General features: G+C 41.6%; 1 protein-coding gene across 2 annotated transcripts in view; it reads left to right on the forward strand.

Annotated features, from left to right (window-relative positions):
• Positions 1 to 23,983, forward strand: part of dcc (DCC netrin 1 receptor) — a 346,433-nt gene that overhangs the window by 80,265 nt on the left and 242,185 nt on the right. For both annotated transcript variants that reach the window (XM_085794193.1, XM_085794194.1), the window contains exon 2: positions 17,961 to 18,323. In XM_085794193.1, the coding sequence (XP_085650319.1) occupies positions 17,961 to 18,323 (363 nt within the window). The remainder of the gene's footprint in view (positions 1 to 17,960; positions 18,324 to 23,983) is intronic.

Below are 23,983 nucleotides of genomic sequence, written 5' to 3' on the forward strand. Positions count from 1 at the left end.
TGTTACAAGATTATAATTATGAAGTGTGTCTGTGTTAAAGCTAATTAGCTTTGTGTATTTCTCTATGTACTAGCAAGGTTGCTAGATCCCACGCAGCTTTTGCTGCATTCGAGACAAGTCGAAACTCAGATCTTTCCGACCTCCCACTTGAAAAAGTGCAATAGGCTTTATGCTGAGCTCCACTACTTCCTGAACTTAAACAGGCTCCTTTACTTCCTGTCTTACATTAGTGGACAAACTGATTAATCCAGGTGTGTCTGGCCATTTTTGTGACTACAGAGGTCAGAGTCAGACACACCTGGATTAATCAGTTTGTCCACTAATGTAAGACAGGAAGTAAAGGCTGTTTAAGTTCAGGAAGTAGTGGAGCTCGGCATAAAGCCTATCGAACGCTACCTCAAGTCAGTTCTCCGACTTGGTGAAATCGTCAGTTGTCTGACGTCACACAACAGTCGTAACCCATGCAGAGGCACAGGTCAAGTTAAAATGCATTTAAATGCCAAAATACACTGAAATATTATTTTTCAAATAGTTTTTGTGCCCTTTGTAGTGTTTTTATGCTTTACATGAAGCAGCTTTGAATGTAAGGTTTGTCCAGGTCGGCCATGTTTCTGGTTATTTTGTTGTGGTGCGTCATGAAGGATTTTACGAACTAGGAGTTTTCAACTGGGAAAGATCTGAGTTCTGTCTGGAACGCAGCCTTTGTCTCTGTTCCTGCTGTGTCAGAGTTCACTCTGTCTCTGTTGGAACAGCGAGTAGAGGTTGCACAGTTCGAACTGTGGTCAAACTGTTAGCAGAAGCTAACCAGTTAGCCTTACCGTGCGTTCACACCAAAAGCTTCCAAAGCGTCAAAAACGCTCGAGGGTGGGCATCAGACAAGACAGCTTCCAAAACGGCAAATATTTTCAGCCGCTTTGGCCGCTCGTCACGTGACTGACGTCAAAGTTCGATCGCGCTGGTCATTGGGGAATGGAAATACAAAAACAAGAAAAAAAAGGCAGCCGACGGACATCTCTATTCTGACAGGCGGCCGCCGGTTGCCGCTGAACCGCGTCATAGCTAATTACCCTAAAGTTAAACCTGGCTCAACTTCTCGTCTGGTGACGCTTTGGAAGCGCGGCGACGCCTGTTGACGCTTTGGACGCTCGGTGTCGCCGGGCTCTCATTGAAAATGAATTGACTTCTTGCGTTTTTGACGCTTTGGAAGCTTTTGGTGTGAACGCACAGTTACATAGCTCTAGTGAGACAGTTATGTGTATCTGTCATTAACAGTGCACAACACTGTGAGATTAATGATCGCTCAAGATCTAATCATGAAGTGATGAACCCATTTCTTATTTATTCCAAACTCTTATCAACAGCACTACAAGTAGAAGGAGAGAGAGTGTACAGTAATAACTTCAAGCTCATTAATGGCGATGGTTAATTTCTAAAGTGACATTTAATTAAATTCAGTGGGAGTGGACACAGTGTGTGTGTGTGTGTGCACGTGTGTGTGTGACATGTATGACAGCTATTCCCTTTTCACATCGACTCAAAGCGACTTTGGAATCATCATTTAGGAATGTGTGTGTGTGTACGTGTTTGACAACTACTCCCAGCTCGCTGATTTGACAGTGAGCTACCTTGTTATCAGTCATTCATTGTGTGTGTGCGTGTGTGCGTGTGTGTGTGTGTGTGCGCATGCGGGCACATGTGTGTGTGTATAATTGGCCTGCTGTTAACCGGTTGGTAATTGTATCTGACAGCAGTAAAGGTCTCCGTTAACAACGTGTAGACCAAACGCTTAGTGGGGTTTTAACCTGCAAACACAGGCACACACACACAGACACACACACATACACACGGACACACACACACACTGCATATAATCATATTTGTCTCAGGGGATAGAGTGTCACTGTTGTCTCTTGAAACATTTTGACAGGGGCCAAATGGAAAATACATACGCTTTTGTGTATATGTGTGTGTGTGTGTGTGTGTGTGTGTGTGTGTGTGGGTGAGTGTGGGTGTGGGTGTGGGTGTGTGTGCGCTTGAAATTAATCCCTTTTTTTCCTTCTCATTCGTTTTTTATTCCTCGATTTCTCAGTCTTTGTTCCCGTTGTTCCGTCTGTCATTTTCCTCCTGTCATTTCTTTCCTTCTCTTTCATTTCACCTTCATCTGTTTGGAAAATGATAAGACAGAAAACATTTAAAGATGAGGTGATGAGTGAATGTTAGACAATAGGATCAGAATGAAAAGAAAAAAAACCCTAACCCCACTGATACTGTAAATCCATCTATAGAGGTTAGTTGTACAGTATATCCATCAGGATGCATCAGTGTGTGTAGTGAAGGGAACACCCACATGGAGCTGAGCAAAAACCTGAATGTAAAAGATCTTCATTTTAGTTCCATATCATTGAAACATCTGCTGTCGTTAATTTAATTTACATAGTGAAAACAAACAGGCTGGGATTGATGAAAGTGACACACACTTGGTAATTAGCAGGAAACACAGCAGGCTGAATGAAACTCGGCTAATTAAGACCAATTGGTGTTAATATCAGAGTGCTTGAAGTGTGTGTGTGTGTGTATGTGTGTGTGGATAACAGGATTAAAAGAAGCCATGTGATGCAACAAATCTAGACTATACAGCTTACTGGTTTGTTTTTGATGATGTGGAGGAAGAAAAATGTATTTCAGTTTTCATACATAGAAAACTAATCACATTGTAGCATTTTTTGTTTGTTTGTTTTTGCAATCGTCTCTGCTGTCCCCTGATGGCGCTCGGGGCAGTTTCCCCTGTGGCCCCTCATCTAAATCTGCCATTGATCCTGGAGAAAGCAGGTGGTGGAGGGGAAACAAGGCCCCGTCCTTAATTCTCAGTCAGGAAGTGGAAGTGGATGAGCTTCACACCCAGATCACATGTGTGAAAACCATGTGTAACAGAGTCAGATATGCAGCAGTGGCAGTGTTCCCCCTCCCATTACTGTGTATTGGGGGCTGCTCAGCTGCTCCAACAGGACCCTTACATCCCTTCCTCAAGGTTTCGGAGCACAGTATTGAAATGAGCCTGACTGAGGGCTGATCACAGCTCTGTTTTTGTGTTGCTGCTCAGTGCGCTCCCAAGGAGGAAAGTCATATAGTATCAACACAAAGGTGCTCACAGTCAGGATCAAAACTTATCTAAAAAATGATGTAACCCCAGTTCTATGAATTTCGGATGAGTAGATGAGTAGAAATGAAACTGATAGTTGAGGACTTGAAAACTTGACTAAAAGACTTGACAAGACTCAGAGACAGGACAAGACAAACTGGCAACAAGACAACAGGAGACGGGGACTGTTTTCCATGAGGCAGGGAAAACAGGTGAAACCAATCTGAATCATAGATAAGAGGGTACAATTTCACAATTTCATGTACTTTTCTATGAAAGTAACATTATGCAAATAGTTAAAGTAAATGTGATCTCAGTGGAGGGAAAGTCACACAACATGACACTTACCAAGGCGTGACATAAAAAACTAAACACCAAACATGACTAAAATGAACACTTGACGAGACACACCACCTCCAGTCCACTTCACTGTCCCACTGTCCCACTCAAACCCATTCACATGCAAAGTCAGCAGCTTCAGCTTTGTAAAGAGTCTATGTGATGCCTTCAAGCACACTCTACTGTATATGAAATTAGACAACATTATGTTATGAATATTAAGATCATGCTGGATGATGTCACTTTGCAAACGTTTTAAGTTAACTAGCCTTTGATATTGCTGAACAGCTGTCAATGTTTTGCTGTCAGCTACTGTGTTTCTTCAAAAAATGTAAAAGTCTTTTCAAATTATTATTCTAAAACGCAACACTAGAGGACTTATAAGTGTTTCAATGCTGTACACACAATTTCTTTATGGGTGTATCGTTAGGGAGATGAGAAATGAACACACACATTGCGAGGTATAATAAAAAAAAAGATAAACTGGGTATAGTAAATATTATGGGATACTTATCACCACCACTCAGTACATAGAACAGGATTTATATGAAGTTTTAAAGTAAAAAATGAAGTGCAGCACCTCTGACTCATGGACTGAGTCGAACCCTCTTCCAGATCAAAAGCAGACAGCTCCGACCAGACTGAGCTGCACTAAACCAAAACATCCTGGAGAATTTTAATATAACAGAAGCTATAATGTCATTCCAGCCAACTGCTGTGAGCAGCAGGGAGAGGAACGTACCTGACAGAAAGACTGCATGGAGCCAGAAGAAAAAGCTTTTCTAAGAAAACAGTGTAAACCTTGTGAAAGGGAATAAACAGTGGTTTGATACTTTGTTAAATTATTATTTACATGAGACCTGCAGCTGAATAAAACCTAGTCTGGTAAGAATTTGAAATAACTGTTAAAAAGAGCCCAGGACAGATCTCTGACCAGTGCTAACTTTCATCTGTGCTCATCTGATTTACCCATCTGCCCCTGTGTGTGTGTGTGTGTGTGTGTGTGTGTGTGTGTGTGTGTTGAGCTCAGCTGTGAGATTGTCAGAGGGATTATGCGAGTTATAGTTCAGTGCGACACAGAGGGTGAATGACAGGTGAGACTTGTTAATGAGGGCTTAATGCTAAACACATACACACACACACACACACACACAAAAAAAAACACATGTGCACACACACTCCCATCTGCAGGGCTCTAACACCAGCTGGACAAAACCAGTATCTGTCTGTCTGAGTCTGTGGTGTGTGGTGTGTGTGTGTGTGTGTGTGTGTGTGTGTCTGTCTGGGTGTGGTGTGTCACATGTTTTTTTCATGCTGAACTCTATTCAAACATAGTGTGAGTAGAAGAATATACAACATCCATTAAAATATATTAAACATGTATATTTGAATGGATAGTATAGTATGTTTATTGATACGGAAATGCATGTAGTATATATATATATATATATTGATATGGATATTTATGTAGTAGATAGATAGATAGATAGAGATAGATAGATAGATAGATAGATAGATAGATAGATAGATAGATAGATAGATAGATAGATAGATAGATAGATAGATAGATAGATACAGATTTTTTTTTGCATCAATTCATTCATTCAAGAAAGTACAACATCAGACTGGATGAGATTGATGAATAGAATGTAATTCTTTACCACAACATCAATACTGTTGATGACATATTGTCATATTACTGTGGCTGTTACAGCTGTTACAGATGCAGATTAAAGGTGTACAGAAAAGAAAACTGAATTTAAGCCCACTCTGGATCATAAAATTAATGTGATAACTCATCTTTCAGACGATGTAGGCCAAACTTTGTGCAAAATTCTATTTTTGAGTAAATCCGGGATGAAAGTGTGTATTTTTTTTTTCGCATTGGATAACGCAGGCGCACAGATTATGCGTCAGCCTGTACACGATTCACCAGCCACTGATATTGGATCCGTAATCCGTCATTCAAACGTCTGAGACACGCACACACACACGGAGCTCGGTCTCGCCCCAAGCTTTGAATATCCCGCCCGCTCCATAACGACCAATCAAATTCGTTTTCCTTACTCGGGTAAACTCGTGTTGCAGCTCGTGACAACTTGGCGCGACAAACAGGACAAACGGCCATTTCTGTACACCTTTAACATAAACAGCACATTAACAATAATAGACAGATGTGTAAATCCATTAGTTTATTATGATATTTTTATTTGTCTGTTTGTTTGGCTTATTCACATTTACTTATTTGTGTGCTCTGATCACACAGACTGGTCTGTGTCTGACTTCAGTCTGGATGTGGGAGCACAGTGGATTTCCAGCTAGTTCAGATCATTAAACTGCAATTCAGATTCAGATTCAAATTTCAGAATGCTTTATTTATCCAAGGGCAATTCGGTTTCTACAGTCACCGACTTCACATGAACAAACAGAGGAGTGCAATAAAGGACAAATGGGGGGTTAAAGACAAATAAAAATGCACAAATAAGCTAGAATAAAAACAGCCAGGTGAAATGAAGCGCCTGAGTATATTGCACATGGGAAATATAAATAAAAAAGATACAGTATCTATATATATGAACCAATTGAAGGTTTGTGCAAAGACTGCAGGCTCCAACATACTGTATTAGAAAATAAAAATAAAAACCTACTCAGACTCCATGGAACAGGTCATTTAAAACAATCCCTAGCATCTGTGTAGACGGGCTGCTGGTCTGAGTCACTCAACTCCAGCAGACTGAAAACTAGACTGAGATGTGTTTTATGAATCACAGCCTCAGTCCAGTCACAGGACAGAGCAGCGTACTGATCCTGCTGCCTCCACACCACTCCTTAATAACAACTCACATGTCAGCGCTCATGTTTTCTCTGTATGACACATGTTTTAGTGGCTTTGTTTCAACCAAGGTGTGAAATTGAGGTCTCCAGCAGGGTCACTCTCCTCCTCTTCGCTGTATGACGATGCGAGGGGGAAAATCAAGTGTGATGCATGAGGTTTGAATCTGAAACACCTCGACTGAGAACATTCTGTTTTCAAATGTTTCTTTCCTGCTCTCACTGCTCTGTGGCTCCTGCTCATTTAACACTCCTTCTCCATCCTTGTCCTTTTGTCTTTTTGTTCTTCCTCCTCTCCTCCTCACCACTGTAACCTACTCCTACTGTTATCCCATCATCTGTTCAAACTAGGGATCGATCCATAGGTTTTTTTCACAGCCAATACTGATACTGATTATTAGTAATAAAGGAAACAGATATTTAGAGTCGATATTCATTTGCAGTAAAAAAAAAATTACATTTTGGTGTCTAAATTTAGAACACAGTATACTGTTTGTTTTTTGTACATTGTGAAAATCTGTAATAAAAAACCTTATATATTTGTATCGAACACACACTACACAGATCTTGGTTGAAACGCCTTCAAGCCATACATTGTAATTATATATATATATATATATATATATATATATATATATATATATATATATATATATATATATATATATATATATATATACAGTGTGTGTATATATATATATATATACAGTGTGTATATATATATATATATATACAGTGTATATACTGAATATCAAAATGGCATCACATATATACAGCGTATATATACTATAGGTAGTCCCAGTCCAGTAGCACCAGCTCAGCGTGCTCTTATTGGCTATCACGTGTGCTGTGAAACCAATCAGGGGAGCATGTTTTAAAACAGATTTATTTGATAGGTTATTGTTGAGAAAAAAGGCGATGCCGATTATTTGAAAATGCTGAATGTCGTCCGATCATCGGTTGACCCAGTGTTCAAACTATCTCACCTCATGAAGCTAAAATTTTAAACTAAATTAATTAATGTGTTTAGTAAATCCAGGAAATACTGCACTTTAGTCTCATCTTGTCACTTTGAACTAATTGACTGACTGACTGACTGACTCATATGCCAGTAGTTAATTTCCTGTCTCTGTGACAGATTGAGAGTTTTAGTTTTAGTTTTTTCTTTTTTTGCTTCATAGTTTTTCTTCCCGTTTCTTTTCCTTCCCTCTCAGTCAAGATGGTTCTAAGCTGGCAGGCAGCTGCTGGCACAGATTTTAAACACATGCGCGTACACATGCAGGCACCACACACACACACACACACACACACACACACACACTTTTTGGATGCTGCCCAGGGCGTTAATGCAGTCTTCTTTTCAGGCACTACCCATGGTGTCAGCCACTTTGTGTGTGTGTGTGTGGGTGTGTGTGTGTGTGTGTTCAGATGGTCTTGGCTGAAGTCCACTTCCCTGTCACTGAGTCTCATCTTATCAGGTAAACTCCCGGATGGCTCTATACTCCTCCACCTCTCTGCCTCTATTATTACAGTGAGGCTCAGCTTTTCGCAGCCTGTGGCATTTACCTGTGTGGGGGCCAGCTCATTTAATGTGAAGACTAGCAGAGTGTGTGCCGTGGAGGTCTTACAGTACATACTGAGGCCTGACACTGAGCCCAAGTTGAACCAGGTCTGAGTTTTTCCCAGTTTAATCAGGTCTTGCAGGATCCTGCTGATCTGTTCCCGCAGTTGCCGGTTTATAGCCGGAGCGTCATGTTGCTGTTTGCGTTAGTGTCTGCTCATGTCATATTTTGGATCATGTGTGAATCATCCCCTGGTTTGTTCTGGATTCAGGACCCAGAGTTTCTACATGTCAGGTTTGGTTAGATTCTCTACAAATCCATATAAGTTTGAGCAAAATCTTCTGAACTATTAAACAAGAGCTTAAGGCGAGACACCCCAGGTGAATAGGGTAAAAAATTTAACTAACAGCTATTGCCATGAAACTTTCTATGTTTATTACTTAGATTGAGACAATTATTTTTTGTATTACATGTTTTCTTAAATATTATGCTTACATATAGAAATTAGACATTATATAATTAAATATGCGTGAATTTGTGTACATTTCCAGACCCGAAATCTGAAGATTGGATAAAGCCACTTTCAAAATTCTTGTTTTATTTTGTTGACATATTAAAGTCAAAAGTTTTTACAGAGGGGATTTTGGATATCTCTTTTTATCACTTTGTAAATGAGAAAATACTGTCACCAGCCCTAAAAAATCAAATTTCGCCCTGTTTTTAGGTATAAATTGTTGTATAAATGAGGCTGTGAATGATATATCAACAATCCCCTCTGTAAAAACCTTCAGAATATAGGCGGGAATACAACTGGAAGGTTTGGTGTCTATAAGTGCTGCTGAACTGGAGATTTCGGGTCCAGAGTATAAGAAAAAGCTCATTTTGAGAAAACGGCCTTTAAAGATTCTATTGCAAAAATTCCACAAATTGGCTCTATGCACAGCTCTACTTCCTGAACTTAAGGCAGCTCCTTTGTTTCCTGTATTACATTATTGGACAAACCGATTAATCCAGGTGTGTCTGACCAATGTGACTACTCAGACACACCTGGATTAATCAGTTTGTCAGTAAATAAAAGAGCTGCCTTGAATTTAGAAAGTAGTGGAGCTGTGCATAGAGCCCATTGTTACTGGAAACAAGAGTGTCTGGCCACTGTGAATTTTAAGGTGTGTGGGCCAGTAGGTCAGAGAAAAAAAATAAAAAATAAAAAAATAAAAATAAGAAACACTTTAGGTGTAGCCTAGTTGGGCTCATCTGTAATATGACAACCAATGTTTTCAGTTTGTCTCTGTCTGGCTAAAAATCATCTCTGGCCCATGTCAGTGTCACATCCGTTTCACCTCTGTCACTGAGAAGTAAACTACTGCACAACACGTGATTCTGAGGATCGATGTTCATTTTAAGCCCTGTACCAGCGCAGGGACATATTAAATCTCCGATCAGTTCATTCAGACGTCTGATGTGTAAAAAAAAAAAGCCACCGCTGTGTATCGCGCTGGTCTCCGACGGCAAACACTCGTTTTTTTACGGGTGACAGCTTCCGCGATGACGCACTTTGTAAAGGGATCTTATCGCTCGTGAGTTTCTGTGCTGTGTCTTTTGTTGTCTAGCAAGTGAGAGTTGCTGTTTTATTTTACGTGAGGATTTAAGTCGATTTCCTTTCCCCGTTTTTAAAAGTCCCTCCGCTGTTCAGAGCGCGTCACGTGATGCTTCTAAACGAATCACGCTGTCGGAAAACGACACCAGCCAATGAGACCCTCCCTCGTACTTTTACGATTCGTCGCTGGTACAAAGGAAATGACCATTTTTGGAACCAACACATTAGTGCAGGAGAGAGAGAGGGAGAGATAGAGATAGAGAGAGAGCTTCACAGCGATACCTGATATGACAGGAGTCTGAACAGACGCGGCTCGCTCCGCGATAGAACGCTCAGTTCTGGTGAATTTAGGAGAAATCTACAGGCGACACCAGTCAAAGTGAAGTAAAATACACACCCATAATGTGTATTTTAGACTATTTTTTTGTATTAGTCTGAAAGAAGACATGTTATGGAAGCAAAATAGCCCAAAATCTCAAAATTGATAAGTGCATGAAAAAACGATGTTTTTGCCTGCCGTGTCTCGCCTTAAATGGTATTGGTTTCACTAACTTTGTCTGTTTAGTTCTGTGTTGTTTGCTGATGGGGGTTGTGGTGTTCCTTTGAGATGCAACAAAAGATTCTTCTCTCTGTGAATCTTCTGGTATTTATCTTGGTCCTGTGTTGGAAGGAGAGCTGTTATCCTCATCGTGTTGGTACAGGGCTCAGGTCGGGTCAGCCTGATTCAGGCAGATTCCAAATCAGAATGTATGTACAGTGTCATGCAAACGTTTGGGCATCCCTGGTCTAAATTTCTGTTAAAGGGGACATATTATGGAAATATCATTCTTTGAAGGCTCTTTAACATATATTTGAGTGTTTGTCTTGCCTTCCAGCCCCCAAAATGTGAGAATTGACAAAAAAAACTAATTTTCAGGCTCACTAGGTTGAAATCCATGTGGTTTTACGAGCTGTTCCCTCAGATGTCTTCCAGTGATGTAACTAGGATTCAAATTTGCATAACCCCACCCCTACCTGGTACCAGTAGAAGGGGCGGGGCAAGAGGTGGTTCATTTGCATTTAAAGGGAAACCAGCCGTTCTGAACAGGGCTGTTTTGAGAGGATGAAAAGAGCTGTGACGTTTCATCCTTGGGGGATTTTGACCAAAGCATGTCACAGACATGTCTTTAAGACACCTGGGAACTATTTTAATTTGTGGAAAGGGGACAGAATATGTCTCCTTTAATGTGAACAGTTAAGCAAGTGGAAGACTTTTGCATGCCACTGTATTTACTGTAGGTATAAGTTTCAATTAGAACAAATCTTGGACTGAAACATCGTGGAAACGCTCCAATGTACATTGTTAGCGCTTATTTAACAGAACAACAGACAAATCCTTAACTGTGAAAAAGAACAACCACTTTGAAAATAATGAGATGAGATTAAAAAATGTTTTTGCCAGTGAACCAATCGAAAAATTGACGAATCACTTCAGCTCCAGTGCTTTCTAAGAAATCTGACTGAAGCTGATTTCAGTCAGATTTACAGAGAATCTTTCAGCCGATGAAACAGCAACGAAAACATCTTTAAACATTCATACGACATTAGAGGAGAGACGGAGGGAGAGCAGACAGAGAGTGATAACATCAGACTGCAGGACAACGAGGACAAGGACACTCTGATTAACTGAATGACTGTGTGTGTGAGACCAGTGGGAGTGAGCACAGATAGAGTTGTCAAGATAGTGATTTACTGATGGGGGGGTTGGTGGCTGCTGAAGGGGAATCAATAAGAAGGAAACCGTAAAGGACACGAAAGAGAGAGAAAGATGAAAGGAAAGGGAGGGGAAGAAGAGAGAAGGCGTGAAACAATGAAAAGAAATACAGGAATGTGGAAGGAAGAAGGATGAGACTGAATGTAGAAGCAGAAATAATGGAGGTAGCCACAGTTTACACACTCTGATTCCAGATCTGCAAATCAGGACTCGACGGGGTGTCTCCAAGTTTGAGTCGATTAACTAAGATCAAAGATTCCACATTTCTCCACCAGAATTAAATTCTTGGTAATGCGAAAATGTGGAAATTTGAAAATTTTGGGACATTTACACTGTTTGTTTTCACTCCTATGAAATGCTCTAACATTCCCTCTTCATCAAGTCATGTTGTGTTGGCGCTTGACTGGATCAGAGACTCTCCATGACCCCATTTCTAGTAAATATTGCATAAACACACATACACACAACTGAGCCTTAAAGCTGCGTACACCACTTCCCATGCAATGGTTGGGATCTATAAAAACCTCTTTGATAGTAGAATGTGTGCAGCTGTACATCAGCTCTGACCTGTGGGTAGAGATGGATGGCTACCCTTCACATTTAAACCAATACAGTACCGATACCCAGCTACCGTTAGGCGATGGTACCTGTTTTCTGCACTTTTTTCTAAGCAAAGTTGGCATAAAAAGGTTCCCTTCCTTAAAGGGATCGTAATGTTGTTGTGCATGCAATGTTGTCGTTCGTCCAGAAGGAGGCGCTCTTCAGTTGGTATTGTGTTGGTTAAGCCGGAAGAGGAAGAAATAAGGTTCAGAGAAAGACGGGGATAGCATGGGAGTGTAACACGGGTTTTTGTATAAGAGTTACGCTGTATTCTTGTGTTAAAAAGCTAACTAAAAGTGTGTAAGAGTCACAAAGTGCATCAGAGTCTTCTTTCTAAAACTTTACAGGGATAGTTCAACATTTTAGCAAATTTGCCTATTGTCATACTGCCTATAGTCTTAGGAGTAGGTTCATTACCTTTAATTGTCGGTGCAAGCTGTTTTGGGATAGGCGGGGCAGAGACACAAGCTGCTCAGCTAACGCAATGGAGGCAAATGGTACTTTCGCCTTTCCCGCAAAACTCATCGAATACGCAATCCAATAACTTGAAAACGCTCTTGTGGACAAGTTGTGACCTGCACATTCACCACGCTATGATGCGTGCAGGATAAAACAAGCAGGTGGAGATCGGCAACAAGTACATAGTGGTCTCTGCTCCGTTGGAGCGTTTCATCTGCAGTTTGAATGTAATCGACTCAGTAACCGACCCAAAAAACAAACTAGCCACACAGACACTGCTGATGTTCCATGGTTGTTGTTTTTCCAGGGAAACTCCTCCTCCTTCTGGGTAAGATTTCTGACCAATGAGAGAACAGCATGTGAAGGCAACATGTACTGTACTGAGGACACCACTTAAGGTCCAGATAGTAATGCTAACTAAGAATATGAATGACTCAATCAATCAACAAATCAAATACAGCTCTGCACTGATTTGAGTAGGAACAAAAAAACAAAGCTTAAAAAACAGTCTGATTGACTGGAAACAGCTGGTACAAAACCCAGAGAGTTTTCAGAGCTGATGATGTGAGTTTCACTGCAGGAGAAACTGAATCAGTTCCTTCAAAAGGAACATCAGGAAAAAAAAAGTGTGCTTTGCTTTAAAGCTGTCTGTGCACCGTATCGACGTGACTTCTGGTAGTTCTGCACCTCTGTTCACACTTTCCAGGAAAGACACAGACGCTGAACCGCGGCTTTGACTGAACAAACTGCCTCTCTGATCAGGATGAAAGACTTAAACAGCGTCAGCATCAAAGACACAAGGAGATGCCACCACTCTCTGCTGTCAGAGCGTTACACCAGATTAAACAAAATATAAAAGCCGGAAAACAAAGAATGTAACAGGTTTACTAGGCTTTGATTATGAGGATGAGCTATCCCACGGAGCAAGGCGCCACAGGTTGGAGGTTCCAGTTGGTTCTCTGAGGTAAAGACTCATCTGACAAAATTACAGACAAATATGAGTAAATATTCCAAAACATGAATAAATGAATGAATAGTTCAAAGACTGGGAAAGTAAATATGGATTTATGTTGCGTATGCAGACTATAGCTGTTCAACAGTTGTCTTATCATGCACAATTTAATTTTTTAAATGTAACACTATGGTAATACATGAAGTAGCACAAATTCAACTCAGTGAACATCACATAGTATTATGGTTAGGTACAGTTAGTGTAATAGTGTGGCTTATGGTATTTATAAGGGTTTGCAGTGATCTTTTTCATTTCACCAGTGTTTTCTCCTTTTTGATCATAGTTTTTGAGTTTTCCTGTTTTATTTTGGAAATCCCATGCGTCTTCTTCCTGTCCTGTTGTTTCTAGCTTTGTCTGTGTCTTTCACGCCGGTGTCTTGCTGGGTAATTAACCTTTCAGTCTATTTAGCCTGTGTTCCCTTCTGTGTGTTTGTCTCGTTCCTTCTCCTTCCAGAGTCCTGTATTCCAGTTCTTCTGCGTTCTTGGTTTTGTATCTTTTGTGTTTCCTGGGTTTGTTTTTGGTGTTTCCTGACTTGCATTTGTATTGTTGGTTGGAGACCCTTTTGGGTTCCTTTTCTGATATCTGGGACTTGGACCACTTTCTTTTCGGGCTGTTTCAGAATTACTCGGGTCCTGTTCTCACCTGAACTCTGACACATCATGTTACAAAGCTGACATATTTTTAAACTGTGTTACAAAGAGTTTGGCAATTCATGATGTTGGCATACCCATGGATGGATGGATGGATGGATGGATGGATGGATGGATGGATGGATGGATGGATGGATGGATGGATGGATGGATGGATGGATGGATGGATGGATGGATGGATGGATGGATGGATGGATGGATGGATAGATAGATAGATAGATAGATAGATAGATAGATAGATAGATAGATAGATAGATAGATAGATAGATAGATAGATAGATAGATAGATGTTGTGGGATCTCAAGTCAGTTTCTTTATATTTGTTCTTTTTGCTTTCCTATAGCAGAGCTCTGACTCACTGTAGGTATGAACCTGTGACTGGGACTATTCCCTGTCTCTCTGCCTCTTACCATTTTCACCTTCACTATGGGAAACAATTACTAGCAACCTCCAAGTGAACTCTCTCCACACTGAAAATTACATTTTATTGAAGATGTAGATTGTGTAACCACACTGTCTTTGCTTCTTTGTTGTGTTTTTTTTAAATAGGGGATAAGTGATTATACTGACAGTGCTCTCACATTTCCACACATGCATATGTCCCCTCAGGCACGATTTTAACCATCATTGTGTTCTGCCCAATACAGTTATGGTGGTTTAAAGAAATACAAACAAGCCTGAGATTTTGTTCCAGACCAGAGACTGTGTGGCTCTGTGGAGAGATGTCTGTCTGTGTGTGTGCTGAGCAGTGTGCTGTAGGACGACAAGTCATGTGTTAGTATCCATGTTACCTTTATCACCAGTGGAGGGATGGTATACTGTGTGCATCACACCCCTGTGGCTCCTTTACTTCACTGCTGCAATTCAGTGCTTTATTTGTCATTGCAAAGTGAACAAGGAAATGTGTCTCCAGTGGTACCTACAGCAAACATATCTATATGCAGTGACAAAATACATTATGGTCTGTATACAGGTGTATCTCAATAAATTAGAATATCATGGAAAAGTTTATTTATGTCAGTAATTCCATTAAAAAAGTGAAACTAATACAGATGTATTACAGACAGAATGAAACATTTCATGTCTTTATTTATTCAGCTTATTTAAGTTGTAATGATTATGGCTTACATTTAATGAAGATCTAAAATTCAGTATCTCAATATTACAAAAGACCAATTAAGATTAGTATTTTTAATATGCAAATGTTGGCCTTCTGAAAACTATGTCGATATGCACTTAAAGCAACACTATGTAGTTTTTCAACCTTAAAATATTTTTTTCCAAACTCATTTAAGTGGTAGAAAAATGGTTAATAGTCTAATCTAACTTCCCTGCACGGGTAGGAACACCGCGGTGAGCTCCAGAGACCTAGCTCAAGCCTGGTCTCCCTGCTCCTCTCACATACACACCAGCGCCCTGTGCTGGGCCAAACGGCCGACCAGCCTCCCTCGGGCCCTGGCAACAGCAAATTCACATAGGCTACTGTGCTTCTCTGGGAAAGACACAGTAGTTAGCAGACAGTTGCTCTTCTCAACCAGTGTACCAGTAGCTACCACAAATCCTACATAGTATTGCTTTAATACTTGGTTACTGGAAATTGCCTTTTCCCACAATATTCAAATTTATTGAGATGCACCTGTACATAAGAATAAATCGTGTAAAACACATAATGTGAGCTTAACTGAATGAACTGCATAATACTGAACAATTGAGGGTGTTGTTGCATGTTTACAGGGCATGGTTGTACTTATTCTTATTGACTGATTGACACTTGGGTAACAACTTGTCAAGAATCTGGATGTGCAGCTTGTGCAGGGCCTGTGTTCCCTCCCACAGGGCAGCAGAGGGAGAAGGTGGTGACCGGGGTGAGATGAGTCTCCAATGACGTCTGTAGCCTGGCAAAGGCAGTGGGTTTAGTAAATATCCTCTAGTGATGGTGACTGAGTGTCAGTGATTTGTTGTTGCCATTTTTTCTGAGCAGAGCTGTGCCGGCGCCTCGACGCCCCACAGTCACATGTTTATCGCCTCGTGTCGGTCAGGAGTTGTAAACCAGCTCCGGTTTAACGACTGATTCAGGAACAGAGCAATGTATCAGCGGGGATCTTTTTTCTTTTTTTTTGGGAGCTGCAGCAGGATCTCAGCGTCCTGCTGAGCTGCAGCGATGTGCATCAGCTCACGATGACAAGTTGCATACGGACCCACGCTGAGGCGGTGGACGTTTACATCGCACACTTACAGTATGTGCTGATCTTATCTGGCCGGCTGGGGCCCGTTATCTGATTAGTTAATCCAGTTCATTAAGATAGAGGGAACATCCCACTGTGTCACTGCACCAGGAGTCAGTATAGAATATAATATCTCTCTTCATCTGTTCATATTCCACCAGCATCACAGCCTCTTTACCCTACCGCAGCCTGGGGCTAATATCAGCTGTCAGACAACAACCATCCTTGTATATTTAATACATTTTGTGTCAATCACAATGATGCTATTGGCTCATATTCTAAACAAGACTGCTAACACAGAAACAATATGTGGCCTCTGTGACCCCTGACTGCCTTGGGCCCTGCAGCAGTTCAGGTTTGATGATTGTTATTTCTTTCCCTCCAGACTCGCTGATTTATTTATTTGTATTTGATTTATCGTGTCATTGACGCCGTCCCCGCTGGACACTGTTGTCGCTCACTCTTAACTGACATCCTTGTGCTTTCTTCTTGGCCTGAGGTCTCGGTGTACTGGTGTTTTAAAGGGGAACGATGAAGCTGTTTAAGGTGAACATCTTGCAGAGTAATTGTGGTGGTTGAATGATTTACAGGGAGAATGGAGGCTCTCTGCCTTCACCCCAGCGTTTCTTTGCCGAAAACCAACCTTGTACTAAGATGAGCGCCTCCAACACGGTGTCCCAGCTTTCGTCTTGCGAGAAACATGAACTGCTTTAGGGCACTATGATGCAAACACACAGATAAGACTACACAAATATACACATAGTCAAACTTAACGTTATCCACCTCGGTAGACATCACTCCACAGATTGCCTTCTCGCTGGCTTCGTTGAAAACCAATGCAATATTAAGGGGGGCATATTGTAGAAATATCACTTTTTGAAGGCTCTTTAACATATTTAGGTGTTTGTTTTGCCGTTCGGCCTCCAAAATGTGAGAATTGACAAAAAAATCTATAATTTTTAGACTCTAGGTTGAAATCCATGTAGTTTTACAAGCTGTTCCCCCAGTTGTCTAGCAATGATGTAACTACTTTTTGAATTTGCATAACACCACCCCTACCTGGTACCAGCAGAAGGGACAGGGCAAGCAGTGGTTCATTTGCATTTAAAGGGACAGGCACTGAAAGCAGCCGTTCTGAACAGGGCTGTTTAGAGAGGATGAAAAGAGCTGTGATGTTTGATCCTTGGGGTATTTTGACCGAAGCATGTCACAGACATGTCTTTAAGACACCTGGGAACTATTTTAATTTGTGGAAAAGGGGCATAATATGTCTCCTTTAAGTCACCATCCTGTTTTTTGATGATGATGATGATGAATAATTTCAGACAGTTGTATCTCATTTCTACTGAACCTCTGTCACATCCCAATTTTTTTTCAAACAGTCATTCTGTATTGTTCATCCTCAATTTTATCTTAAATATAATAATACATTTTATTTCATAGATACCTTTTTGTCACTCAAGGACACCTTACAATGAAGAAAAGAAAGTGCAAAATAAACAATAAAAACAACAAGATTAATACCAGGTTAAAAATAGACAGTGCAATTAGTCAAATCATAAGGGAAAGGCAATCTTAAACAGGTGGATTTTGAGTATGGACTTGAAATGTGAGAGTTAATTAATATTCCTTATTGCGAGTGGTAATGAGTTCCAGAGTGGAATTGGCTAAATGAGTGAATGGAAATGGAAATTTTATCCCTAAATTGTCTGGACCTCATCTGTGTAGTGATGGAGTATACCACTGTCCTGATGGTGACCTCATGCCTCCTCTTCTCCCCCTGCAGCCTCAGACGCCTCCTCTTCCTCCTCCTCCTCCTCCTCCTCCTCGTACAGTCTGGGAGGTTTCGTGGACTTCACCTTCACCCAGGAGCCTCAGGACACGGTGACGGTGCGGGGCGGCGTGCTGCAGCTCGACTGCCAGGCGCAGAGCGACGCCATGGCGGGGCCTCTCACCATCACGTGGCGGAAGGACGGCGTGCTGCTGAGCGCTGTGGTGGACGAGCGGCGGCGGCAGCTGGGGAACGGCTCCCTGCTGGTGCAGAACGTGGTGCACTCCCGCCACCACCGGCCCGACGAGGGGGAATACCAGTGCCTCGCCACGCTGGACGGACTGGGGAGCATCGTGAGTCGGACCGCCAAGGTGACGGTGGCCGGTAAGAGAACTCTATTCTATTCTATTCTATAGGACGAATCGCCTTGTTGTTTACAACTACTTCCGGGTAGAAAACCAGCATTCGAACAATAGTGACGGACGAGAGTTTTGCTATGCCTATCTAATTTTTCATGTCACTATATCGCCGTTTTGACTAATCTGTTGTTTGTAAAGTCTATAAAACCAATGATTGGACAAACATTACTATTTACGTGTGCACATTTTTGTAATTAGCCATGGTTATCATAGATTAGCCGGGCTAACGGTTACCTGTTTAACTTTAATAACTCAGTGACTCAACAAACCGTCCATAGAAAAAAGAAATTCTCCAGTGGATATCTTAGTTACAACATGATTGAGCTAACTGGAGTAGTTTCATGTCGTGTCCGAAAATGGGAGGGTTTTAACAGCTGACGTCCTGGTGTTAGCTTAGCTACCGCCGTTAGCTGTCCCTGTCAGCTGAGCAACTGATGCTTTCCAGACACTGTGATTCCCCCAAACGGAATGAATAGCCTACAACACATAGCAACACGAAACACACACAGAGAAATATTAACGTTTCTTCAATCATTTCAGATTACAGAAAAATATGATACAACTCTCGTTCGTTACTACTGTTCTCATTCAAATTACGTGCAGGTTTTCTACCCGGAAATAGTTGTAAACAACAAGGCAATTCGGTCTATTCTATTCACTTGAGAGCCTAATCCTTCCCTGCAGTACTTGAGGTCTCTTCACAGATCTATAGTTTCAATGTATGTCTTACTCTCAGCAGCTCTGACTCAACTTCAAGGTCTCAGGTTTATCACTTGACTCTCTCAGATCCAAACTCTAATATTGTCTTAAAGTATAGTATTACATATTTCAACATCTTTCATATCAATGAATATCAGGAAATGTGTGTTAAGTGCAAGTGCAAACATTGTGAGAGTGTCAGTGAGAGTCTGCGTTATGGTTGAGGAGCCGTCACTGCCAGGAACATCTTTATCAGAAAGAGCAGGAAGGCGTCTACTTAGAGGCAAATACGTTTAACGGTAACAGAACAGTGCTGTCAACAAGTTCAGACTGAACCCACACCACCGTCAGTGTGTGTGTGTGTCCAGGACTTCTGTCTTCATGGTTCCCTATGTCACCCAAGGACCTAACTTAAGGGACGGGTACCAAATTTGGTACCACTGAAGAATCGATTCACGTGAAGTCAAACGGTACCACATTTCAGTACCTGAACACAGCTTCGCGTTGCGTTAGTGAGAGTGGAGGAGCCCCACTATACGCAACAACATTGGCGAATGCTGCGTCGCTCACATCGGGCGACACCTACACCGCTAGTCAGCCACGAGGTCCGGTGCGGCATTCCGAAGGGCCGCCATTCCGAACGTTTACTTTAATGTTTCGTAATGCCGGCTCTTAATTATTTTTGAAAATGGGACGCCATTCCAAACCTGAAAAAAGGTCTACCATTTCAAAAAGTAGTAATGAAATGTTCTGAGTAAGACTGTGGAGAGCTTGCCGTGGTAGTACAGTGGGTAGAGCAGCTGTCCTCAGTATGGGCGACCGGGTATCGAATCCCAGAAGGGGTGCATTATAATAATCTGGAGTTGGTCCCCCGGGCGCCGCACCGTGGCTGCCCCACTGCTCCTCAGGGATGGGTTAAATGCAGAGAAAGAATTTCACTGTACTAGCTGTATATGTGACTAATAAAGTACCTTATGGTACTTTTTTTGTCTGGTTTATTAGCCCACTCATTATGTATCATTACTCATTATTAGCCGGCCAGGGACACACCGGACACGGAAGTGCCGCGAGTAGTTGCAAAGCGCGAGAAGCAGACCCAGTTTCTTTTCAAAATATAACACCGCGATTGAGATTTTCAGAATGGCGGCCCCTCGTGAAATTCGGAATGACGGACCTTCGGGAATTTTCGGAATGGCGGACCGTCGGAGTGGCAGTCCTTCGGAATGGGAGCGACAGTAATGCCTCAAACCTGAGGAAGCACTTCGTTAAACATGAAATACTCCTAAAGGCTGAGGAGTTGTGATGTTGTTGAGGAAAACATATTCTAAATTGTTTTGGACAATTTTTTTTTTTACAAACAAAATAAGTATCGGTACCGTATTGGTTCAAATGTGAAAGGTACCCATCCATAGACCTAACTACACTAAAGTTGGACTGACATAGCTTGCAAAACGTGTGGTGTTTACTGACGTGGCTAGCGACTAGAATTGGGGAGGCCTGGAACCAAGCAGACTGAAATTTCAACAGATATTTCTCGGTGGGAGCTGACTCGTTCATTTTCAGTTCATAAAGTACCACCTCCAGCGTGGGCATGGTCGAGAGCCTGGCGAACGGAACACTCATATCATTATCAAATAGAAAGAATAGCAGGATACATTACCAATCGGGAGCAAGGCAGGAGAAAGGGTTAAAAATAGGGAGACTCTCGCATAAATCTGGAGTGTTGGCAGGAATGCCAGTCAGCAGAGATCAGTTGCTATGTCCCACAGGCTTCAGCTTCAGAGATGACAGTTTCCTACCACTTTACACTGAGTGTGATGTAGAATGATGTTGCTGCTTCATTGTGATACTGTACACACAATGATACATTGAAGTGCAGATTTGTGCTGATCACTGTTTTTGTCTTTAACACAGACAAAAAAGCATAAAAAACATAGACTGGTGACCACCGGTGGGGGTGGGTTCCCTCATACAAATTAATGTTTCTACAACACCTTGACCTGTCCTTGACACACCACACACACACACACCACATGTCAAACACACTGATTTAATATGGCTTAGCTCCTTCATTTCACTGTTCATATTTATTCAATACACCAAAGTAATTCACCTGTAATGTCATTTAGTGAATGGAGCATGGCTGAAGATCAATACAGTTAATGAAAGACATTAACAGAGACTTAAGTGTGTTGCCTTTACCAGCGCTGTAGTACAATATTGTGTCTGATGGCTCAGCACAACTTCAAGTAGGTATTTAGTTTGACAGAAAAGGAGTTGTATGAATCAGAGCTTATAGGCGACATTCAAACTGTACTGTGCACATATGATAAAATGCAACATTATGAAAAAATGAAATACTCTGAATTGTTGAATATCTGCACAAGACTATAGAACTACTGTAATAATCATAGGGTTGCACATTATAAATGAAGACATTGCACTAATTAACTACGGTTTGTCTATCCATTTTTATCCATTTTGTTTAATTATGTGGATACATACACTTACATTTTTAACATGAGTGTGTTTTTTTTGTTTTTATGCAATCAGTTGAAGCAGCCTGTACACAGACTGTTAGTAACAGATCAAACTGCTCTACAGTCACTCTTATATCCATCAGGTCACACATGATTTGTCTAGGTCAGCTTGATTGATGTATTTTCATTCCTTTAATTTTTAATGTAAATTAAAGCAGATATCAGTGGAATGTTTTTGTTAATATAAGTCCTAAATAGTCCTATTTTCCGTCAGCAATCACTTACATGAAGTATTTCAGCCTAAACACGAGTCTCTCCGTCACTCTGCTCTGCTGTAACCCGAGGAGAAAATTTTCCTTGTGGGATACAAGTGTTATCCAATGAGGGGAGAGAACGGCATGAAGGGCTGTGTGTGCAGCCAAGGGATGCGCGTGAATGTGGTGACGTAGCACGAGGACCAATTGATGCCTGACAAGGGCGGGGGCTGCTAACTCATGGTGCGTTCAAGGAAACTCGTACTTTGTGTTTTTCCTTCCTGTGAAGTCATACCAGTTCGATCTGGTACGAGTTCACGGGTCGGAAGTTACGAGTGGCCGTTATAGGGAACTTTCACAGACAACAGGACGGTAAAAACACGAGCTACGGGTTACCTGGAACGCTACCAAGTCGTAGTTGTGACTTGAAGCTGTAACTTACGGTTTCAAAAGCCTGCCTTGAACACAGCATTAGCCGAAACGGCCGTGCCACTGATATCTGCTTTAAATAGCACAGTGGTAACGGCTCTTGGCTCTGACTTGTCACTACAGTAGGATGTGGCCTTTTTGTGTAGAGTCTCCCAGCTTGGGTTCTTCCTCCCACAGTCCAAAGGCATGCAGGTTAATCAGTGTGTGTGTGTGTGTATTCCTCTATGTCCTATGATGGATTGGCACCATGTCCAGGGTTACCCAGCCCTCGCGCGATGGGATTGGCTCCAGCCTGCAAACCTAAGTGGTTTAAGTGGTTTGGATAATGTAAAATGAAAATCATTTAAATTGATGAAATCTATCCATCCATCCATTAGCTATACTGCCTATCCGTGTAGGGTTGTAAAAGCTGAGGGGGACCGGAGCCAATCCCAGCTGACATTGGGTGAGGGCAGAGTCCATCCTGACCGACATATGACAAATAATTTCATTCAATAGGAACAACCCAGAAGTGCAATGCAACTCAACTCACAATCAGATGATGAAAAAGAAGGAAATCCTCACATTGGAGAAATTAATATTTGGTGTATTTCCTGCAGATATGACTAATGCAATTCTTCTGTATGTTTTATATTCCAGCTTTGACAAGGCTGAAAAATATTAGGGCCCGACCAATATATGGATTTTGTTGATATTAGGGACTGTTCTCAGACATAAGGTTATCGTTATATGGCAAAGTGATATATTGGATCAGTCAGAGTGGCACAGTGGTTTTTGCAGAGCAGTAACTGTTGTGTTATTCATTTACTTCAGGCCAACAATGCATTTCACTGAGCACAAGGATAAATATATATATATCAAGTGCTGGCATCTGCGTCTATCTGCCAGCTTTTGGACGATTAATGATTATTTTCAAAGGGCTGTAATCGGCCAATTAATCGGTTGGGTACTAATTCTTATTAATGATCTTGTACTTGCATATTTTAGAATACTGACTAGGCAAAATCACTCTGTTGGCATTTGAAATGGAGCAATAGACAGAAATAATTTCAAACAGCATGAGGACTGCAGCTGCAGGATCAGTCTTCAGACATGAGGTGAGAGTTCATTTCAAACTCACTCAAGTGACTTCTCTTCAGGTGGAAGTAGAGAGAATAACCTGAACAACATGCTGATGATGATTCTCAGACTATTAATGAGGTTCTGGGTAATGTGCGCACACACACACACACACAGTGTGGCAGGGTGTCTATCAGCTGTCTGTCTCTTTAGCGTGCTCAGCTCGGTGTGTTTGAGTGTTTTAGTCTCTAAAGTGACTCTCCATCCTCCTGGTCAATTAGAGCGATTAAAGAGACAGGAAACCAGCAGCTGCAGCTCACAGGGAGATGAGAGTGTGTGTACGTGTGTGAGCCTGAGAGGGACCTTTTCTTTTGTGTCAGTGGTTCTGGATTTAACCCCCCCCCCCCCCCTCTTTCCCACCATACTCTAAACCCTGTTCACCATCACCTGGACCTTCAAAGTGGAGCTGCAGAGGTGCTGTCACACCAGACCGTCCACAGTCCTGTCTGTGGTTCTATTAACTAAACCACTTCAGTTACACACAGTGAAACATTTTTTGTTTTTAGTTGAATTTAAATTAACATGTTGTCTGAAGTTACTGAACTCTTTTCAGAGTGGCAGCAGTGGCAGCAGTGGCAGCAGCAGCAAATCCTCCTGAAAATCTGCTTGAAATCTTGGTAATCCTGAGTATTTTCTCACTCAAC

Source organism: Trachurus japonicus, chromosome 12 (genome assembly GCF_045865225.1).
Source record: "Trachurus japonicus isolate A0001 chromosome 12, Traja_1.0".
NCBI classification, from domain to species: Eukaryota; Metazoa; Chordata; class Actinopteri; order Carangiformes; family Carangidae; genus Trachurus; species Trachurus japonicus.